The 8,359-nt window shown below is 41.3% G+C and overlaps 1 protein-coding gene across 1 annotated transcript in view; it reads right to left on the reverse strand.

Moving 5' to 3' along the window:
• The window catches only part of LOC122064941 (5'-3' exoribonuclease 3-like), a 71,284-nt gene that overhangs the window by 28,443 nt on the left and 34,482 nt on the right, over positions 1-8,359 (reverse strand). Inside the window, exons 11-14 of the mRNA XM_042628727.1 lie at positions 3,963-4,064; positions 3,575-3,646; positions 3,388-3,483; positions 3,078-3,131 (exon numbers count right to left, since the gene is read on the reverse strand). Of these exons, the coding sequence (XP_042484661.1) occupies positions 3,078-3,131; positions 3,388-3,483; positions 3,575-3,646; positions 3,963-4,064 (324 nt within the window). The remainder of the gene's footprint in view (positions 1-3,077; positions 3,132-3,387; positions 3,484-3,574; positions 3,647-3,962; positions 4,065-8,359) is intronic.

Consider the following 8,359-nt stretch of genomic DNA (forward strand, 5'->3'; position numbering starts at 1 on the left):
AAAAAAAAAAAAAACCAATAAGCTTTTTTGACCGAATCCTTCAATTAATCATCCGAATTATTCCGAATAATTCTCCGTCCGAATAATTCCCGAATCCGAATTTGTTAACTATGACCAGGAGTGAAGGGCCAACAAAGGCCTGTGCTTGGTATAATAAAAACCTCCAGTTTGCCCTAATTCTGCCATAATTCCAAGAGAATTTGTACTTCCATATTCAGCCATCAGTTTTGGCTGATACTTGGGAGGGTTTATCAAGAGCACCGCTTGATCAGATTTTCAGCCCTTGCTGGGCTGTAGTTTATCACTTATCTGACCTAATTATCTCTCGAAATCAGGTACTGTTTTCTGTTTCTGTTTCAGTTTATTGTTAGGTCTGAACCTAAGTTTCGATAATTGTTTGGAGCTTATTATTGTTTGTTTATTGGGGTTGTCTACATCTGTAATCAGCTCTACATCAAGAACAATAGATAATTCAGGTTAAAAGTATAGTGGTAAATCTGTAAATATTCAGAAGTCAGGATTCCTTTAGGAAGGAGCAACAGACCTAGTAACTAATATCAAATAACTAGGGTAACTTGAAGGGATGTAAAAGAAAGAGTAACTTTGTAAATAATATCAATGGAGGCCCTTATTTAAAAACGAGGAAATTCACCATCTTATTCAATCATTTAACAGTAGCAGTCACAGTAGGACAGAATCGAATTGAGTGAGATATCTCTCACCACTCAATCACTCGAAATGAAATTATAGGAAAAGGATGCTAACCCAATAACCCATCAAATGCAGCCCACAACAGATCAAACAAACAATTTACGAAAGCGGTATAAACATCTGAAAACTGGATGGAGAGAGAGAAACCAAGTTGCACGTCTGACTTCGATCGCATAACAGAAGACACTTCCAGGTCTGGTCTTCTAGGATTTCTTCTAGGGTTTGAACCGCCTAGAGATAGGCTACCTCCTACCAAGGATTAAAGTATCGATATCAGTCGCTGTATCGGTTGGCTAAATTTAAGATACGCAACGGAGAGTATCATATCAGATATACACTAAGATATGCTAAAGATCAAGGATTAAAGTATTAATACCGGTCGCCGTATCGGTCAGTTAAATTTTTAAGATATGTATCGGAGGGTATCGTATCGGAGATACTTTAAACCATGCCTCCAACCCAAGTTTTGGGCTCAAACGGTCAGGAATCAGGCAGTTTGAAGTATTACATTTACAGACAGTAACGATAGTTGTAGGAACAGAGGAAGAAGACAGCACCAGGATAAGGAAGAAGAATAAGAATAAACCTCAAGGAGGTTGCTCAATTGGCAAAGACCAACACCACAAATTTAAGAGGTCATGAGTTCAACTATCCTTGGGGCCCAACTATCCCAAAAAAAAAAACCCAAAAAAAAAAAAAGGAAGAAGAAAAATATTAAGGATAAGAGAAAAGAGGACCTGCACCCGAGAATAGGAGATAATCAGAGGAGCGAGAGGGGATGCGCAGCTCTTGGCAAATTTCATTCCAAAAAATCAATGAATCCTTTATTCAACATGTGTATTCAAACACTTAAAAGTCAAAACAACAATAATTCTTACCCATACCTAAAATAGAACTTGACTCTCACTCACTATATTTACAACTCCATCAACATGAATAAAAGATATTTACAAATTAATTTAGGCCCGCTTTGGTATCATTTTTCTTTTTTTATTTTTGTTCACAAAAACAGTTTTTGTTGCATTTGGTATCATTTATGGAGCTTGTTTCTATTTAAAAAAAAAAATTGATAAAACACAAAAACCAAAAAGAGATCAAGAGCCATTTATGTGTTTTGGCCAAAATTGATTTTCAGTTATTTTTGCGCTGAACTTTAATGAGAACATACTTAAAGTCCCAATATCGAGAGGTAAAATAGTCATTTGCTTTAAAATTGGAAATTCATGCCCCTTGCCCCCTCTTTTTCAGTCCAAAGTGGAGAAAGAGAGTCATAAGAAAGATGGGTGAAGGAAAAATCTCTTCACCCATTTCTTCAAAAACCATTTTGCACATAGGGATATCAAACTCTTTCACACAAAAAACCATTTTTGTTAAGCAGTTAGCAAACCATTTTTATGTTTTGACAAAAAATGGTTTTCATAAATGATTTTTGTTAAATAGGTAAAAATAAAAAAGAAACCGATACGAAGAAGGCCTTAAACTCAACTTCCTACTAACCCCTATCGTTGACTAACTCCAACAAGATAAAATAAAAATTACAATTTAAATAAATAATCCTAATTAACCCAAAGTCTAACTGCATCACAAGGTAAATGACATTAGTATATATGGAGCTTCAATGTCACCAAAAACTTTAAATTTGAAATTTCAAAAAAAAAAAAAAATCCAAAAAATTGATCAATAAAGTGGAAACAATTGTTCCATTGTTTGTCAGCCTTAATGTCACAGCAAACTAAAAAATAATGACCTGGTCGTCTATGACATAGGGGATGCCTAGCCACTGGGGATAATGGTCAATGGTCAAAAGGTCACTATAGAAGATGATTACAGAAAATTTGTTCACCAACGTGCTGATTTAAATTATGATGGCTCAACATGCTAATAAATAGCTCCAAGATGCTTCTTTCTCAAAATGTTTTCCTCATTATAATCTACCACTCAATGTGATGTAGTCTTGTGGATATAACCATATAAGTCAAAAGCTAAGTACTTGTTGCCACTCTTTGCAGCATGCAAAATTAAATTGAAAGTAAATTTCCAAAACAAAAAAGTAAGCTTCACTGCTAGCTATACTGTAACGTTTCAACTCTCTCTGAGCATAAATAAGTAGTTTTCTCCATTTAAATAAAAGGGTCTCATCTAGTCATCTATCTTAAATATTGCAAGATTACAGAAATGCAACGGAACAGTCAGACTAACAGTAGTACATTACATTACAGTCAGACTAACAGTAGTACCAAATTTTTCTTTTCCCATCAAAAAAAAATTCAACTACCAAAAAAAAAGCAAGACACTCATTCAGTTGTAACAGAAATGAATAGAAGGCATGACAAAGAATCTAGTTCACACCATTGCCAAGAGCATACTCCTCGATAGTAATAATGCATGACCCAGCAAATTCCTTCAATATATTTTAAAACCTAGGGATATAGCAAAGCAAAGCCTCTGTTAGCGACAATGTCAAATCCAAACACGAGGAAGGTGAAAAGGAAAAACAGTTCCAAAGGACTCGTCGATTTCAGAACAATGCCAAAGATTAAAGCATGAAAACCCATATCAGTATGAAGTTGAAATATGCAAAAGCAAAGTCAAGAATTTCTTCCCTTTTTTTTTTTGGTCAGGGGGATTGGGATTGGAAAGACCAAGATGAATTTTCAAACTGGAAATTTGGTTTACCGCATGACTTCGAATTTTCTCCTGGTCATCTTTGGTCTTTGTTTCAAACTTCTCAGTATAAAACCTTTCTTTCCATCCTTTTTCTCCCAGTTTAACCTGTTCCACTTAGGTCTCAGTTCCAGAATACAATAGCGGAACTAGTTAAATACAATCCATCAAAACAGGAAATAAAATTGACACAGCATACCTTGTCAACCACTGCATTAGCATCATAAGTTGCTTCCCTACTGACAGAGATCAGTGTCTTTTTCTCATCAAGCTGTTGGTCCAAAAGGGGTGGCATTAGACTGAAGTCACTGAACCATAGTTGTCATGGTGTCTAGGTGATCCTAAGGGTTGGAGGAGGGAAAAATTTAAGGTGACAGCAACAAGGCGTCATCAAGGCAACCTACGTGCCCTTCCAGCAAAGGGTGCCGCGTTGCCTAGGCGAGGCCTTCACAACTAAGGACCAAACATTATGGTTCATAATATCTTTTCACAAGATTCTGAATTTCAAAGTATAAGTAGAATTTTCAAATATATGCATATGCAGAACTCAAATATTGTGAAGGTTTACAAACTGCATTTGCCATGACCTTAGAAGAGGACCATAAACTCTCAGAGTTCTTTAGTCGCTTGGCATGAGGTAGTTTGGAAGAGTCACTGCTTCTGCCGCGCTTCCTATTTATCTCCTGCATCTGAACAAAATTCAAAATCAAACCAATGGAATTTTAGAAGCAATGGAGCAATAATGAAAAGCAAACTTCAAATATTCCAGCAGCATCTTATTAGCTAAACCAGGGAGAGGACCATAATGAAAAGTTTAATGCCTTAGTGATAAAATTATGTTCCTGTGACAGTACATAACTTTTATGAAAAACCACAATAACACAATTGAGGCATTTATTTAGAATTAACACAATTTACAGGAGCTCATTAGAAAAATTCTGATCTTTTTCTTTTAATGAATAAATAAATTCATTACCAAGGAGAAGAAGAATATGCAAGGGATCAAAAGGGGGGCGGGGAGACAAAGCCCCAACAAGGCAAGCACCCCCTTGGGGGGCAGGGGAGGGCGCAGCAACAAAGACAATGCTAAAGGCAGCAAAAATGAATCAAAGGGGATACATCAAAAGCGGAGGGAGGAGGGAAAACCCAAAGAGAAAAAAAAGGGGGGGATAAATCAAGGGGGAGGGGGGATGGTGTCGACTAGCAAACTCCAGGAAGCAATGATGTGTCTACTCCTAGGGGTATTAGGGACCGGGCGAGGATGGAGGGATCAGATTTTGGCGGTAACATCGAAGTAGATGGCTTCCCAAATCTTGTCCGCTGAACGAGAATTGGATGACCATCTAGGGATTATGCTCCATCCATATGTGGTTTATGGTAACACATAAAGCAAGTTTTCCAACAATGTCACAAGTGGAGGAGCCCGCAAAGGTCATATCAATCCAAACCCATTCCCTATCAAAGTGGAGAATAGGTCTTCTGGAAGGCCAACATCTAGAGAGGACTCTTTTCCAAACCAAGGATGAGAGGGGGCAGGAAAAGAAAAAGTGGGTAGTGTCCTTGGAGCCGTGAGGGCAAAGGCATCATGAGGGGGAAACTGGAATGTGGCGGTAGATGAAGGACTACGTAGAAAGGCAGTTGGAGATAGTACGCCAAACTGTAATGCTATGGCGAGGGATATGACCCTTGAACCAAATGATTTTGCCAAGGGGACCACAAGGCCAATGGCTCTAATAAAGGACCAAGCAAAGGCAGAGGAGAAAATCCCATTGGAGGAGGGTAACCAAATACATTTGGCATCCCTTCCATGATGGCCCAAAGGAGGGGGGGAGAAGGAGAGAGGACCATAAGTTTGCAAGAGGAGGAAGGAGGCGATCATCCGATGGGAGAGAGGATAGAGGACAGAGTGGCAGATTTGTTGAGGCCGGAGGAGTAGATGATCTTGGGGGTAACCAGGGAGGAGAGGATACCCGAATGATGCCAAGGGTCCCTCTAGAGAGAGGTGGAAAGGCCATTGCTGATGGAGAAGGTAATGGCATTGAGAGCAATGGACCGGAGGCTAAGAATTTTCCTCCAGATCTAGGAGGCATTGGAAGGGATTGGGGCAGTCCAAAGACAGTTACTCTTGAGTGGGGAGGAGAGAACCCAATCAATCCAAATGCTACTCTGCTTAGAGACAATCTTCTAAATGAGCTTGAGAATACCAACAGAGTTGACCTCTTTGATTTTTCTTATTCCCAAGCCTCCTTTGGCTTTGGGAAGGTAGATTTTATCCCAGTAGAGAGGGTGGAGAAATTTGGAGGAATCGGAACATTTCCAAAGGAAGGAACAGAAGAGACCTTCAATGGATATGATTGTAGAAGAAGGGAGGACAATAATTCCAGATCAATATAGGTACATGGATTGGAGAGTATCTAATGAGGGTAAGGCGGCCCACATAGGAGAGGAGCTTGCCTTTCCAAAGCTGAAGCTTCTTTCTCAGGAGATCCAACATAGGAGAGCAGTGATGGGCCGAGAGCCTAGAGGTGATAAGTGAAAGGCCCAGGTATTTGACTGGCAAGAAGCCCAGTGAGAAGCCAGTGATCCCAAGGAGTTGGGCCTGAGACGCATCAAAGACTCTAAAGAGGAAGATGCCGAACTTAAGGAGGTTAATACGGAGGCCAAGAGGCATTCAAAGGAATGGAGAGAGAACATGATAGTGGGGTGGAAAGAGGGTCAGCCTTGGAGAAAATAATGATATCATCTGCGAAAGCAAGATGGGATAGCATGAGGGACTTACACTTGGGAATAAGAAAATGAGGTCAAGGTCGGTGGCAGATTGGATGGAGCAAGATAGGACTTTCAAGGCCAGGGAGAATAGAAAAGGGGATAAAGGACATCATTGCCTGAGACCTCCAGAAAAAGGGAAGTAGCCAGCAAGACTACCATTGACTAAGACAGAAAAGCAGGGTGTGGAGACGTAGGAGTTAATCCAGTGGAAAAAGGAAGTAGGGAAGGACATATGGAGCAGCACCTTGGAAATGAAATCCCAGTCGATGGAGTCAAAAGCCTTGTGGATCAATTTTGAGAAGGGCAGCAAGGGAATGGAATTTACGGTCAAAACCCCGAACGATCTCGTGGCAGAGAATGATGTTATCCGCAATACTTCTCCCAACGATAAAGGCAGATTGATTGGGGCTCACGATTCTGGGTCCGATTGGCCAAGATTTTGGCAATGAACTTGTAAAGAAGGTTACAAGTAGAGATGTGCCTAAAGTCATTCATGGAAACTGCTTCCTCTTTCTTAGGAATGAGGCTAGGAAAAGTATGATTAATTCCACTGATCTGACTAGGGTTGAAGAAAAAGCTCCGGACCGCAAGGATAATGTCGGAGCAAATGATGTCCCAATAAGAAGAGAAGAAACTCATACTAAAGCCATCCGAACCAGAGGCTTTATTAGAAGAGTGGGAGAGAATAGGCGAGATGATTTCCACGTCATAGGGGATAGACTGGAGGTTGAAAAGAAGATTAGCCGGGATGAATTTATTGAGAAGGTTTGGAGGGAGAAGGGGAGGGATAGAGGGGGCGGGCCAAAGAGCTCATGGAAATGAGAGATTGCTTCGGATTTTATGTCTTTAGGAAGAAGAATCGCAACCCCTGAAGGGGAGATGAGTTTGGGTATGGAATTGACATTGTTTCTAGATTTGAGGGACCAGTGGAAAAAGGCAGTGTAAGAGTCACCAAGGTCAAGCCATCTAATGCGAGCTTTCTGACGGAGGAAGCTCTCTTCTTGGGCAAGAAGCAAGGAGAGATCCGAAGCAAGGACCTTTTCCTCCTCGGCAAGGCTCGGGTTGAGGAGGTTGGATTGGATTCTGGATTGGATCGAGAGGAGCTTGTTTTAGCAAGAGGAGACACGGGAGGATATGTTGTCAAAAGAAGAGAATTCCAAAGCTTGAGGGCAGCTTTGACATTCTTAAGCTTTTTGGCAAAGGCAATGAAGGGAGAGAAAGATTGATGCACAAGGTAAGAAGTCCTGGTGAAGAGCCCACATGTCAAAAAACTTAAAAGGCTTAAGGTCGAAAGATAAAAAGGGGAGGACATGGATGGGAGATGGGGTTGTGGTTAGAGATCCCAAGGAGATCAAAACAGGCGTAGAAGAGGATTCGAGACAAGCCTCAATGACAAGGGCCGTGTCAAGCTTGCAAAGCAACACAAAGGTTGCTCGATCTCTTATTGTGCCAGGAGAATTTGACACCCGACCATCGAAAATCACTCAGACTAAATCATTAATGCATTTATTGAAGGAATTAACTACCAGAGGGTTAATGGGATTACCCCTATGCTTTCATTGCTAAATCGATGACATTGAAATCGCCCGCAACCCCAAGGGGAGGAGCCCGTGGAGGGGGCAAAGGCTTATAGCTCAAACCAAAAAGGGAGACTTTGGGAGGCAAGATTGTGAGCATAGATGGCAGAAAAGAAGCAAATGCGGGCACCTGAAGGGTGGGAAATGGAAATATGGATGGCTTGGGTGGAGGAGGAGAGGGTAGAGATGTGGACGGAAGCAGGGTTCCAGAGGATCCAGATTCTGCCATTGGGGCTGTGAAGGTAGTTAGCTATGAAGGACCGGGAAGGAGCTATTGAGGAAACAATTCTAGGGGCATTTACCTCAAGAACTTGAGTTTCAAAAAAGTAGCAAAAATTGGTGCGAGAGGAACGGATACGGGATCTGATATCAGCTTGCTTGGACAAGGAGTTGAGGCCTCGAACATTCCAGATGGTCCAAGGGATCATTTGGAGGAGGGGGGAGGCATCAAGAGCTCTGAGGAGCAAGGGCTTAGGATGGGAAGGACTAGACTTGGGAGGAGGTCTTCAGCGATACTCAATGATGGGAGACTGGGTAGCAAGGGTGGGCCGGCAGAGTTTCAGGTCTGGTGGAGGACAAGACAGTAGGGGCAGGGATTTTTTTCTTTGAGTGCTTAGGACCAAGACCACAGGATGGAG

The sequence above is a fragment of the Macadamia integrifolia genome, unplaced genomic scaffold (assembly GCF_013358625.1).
Source record: "Macadamia integrifolia cultivar HAES 741 unplaced genomic scaffold, SCU_Mint_v3 scaffold1831, whole genome shotgun sequence".
Lineage (NCBI taxonomy): Eukaryota > Viridiplantae > Streptophyta > Magnoliopsida > Proteales > Proteaceae > Macadamia > Macadamia integrifolia.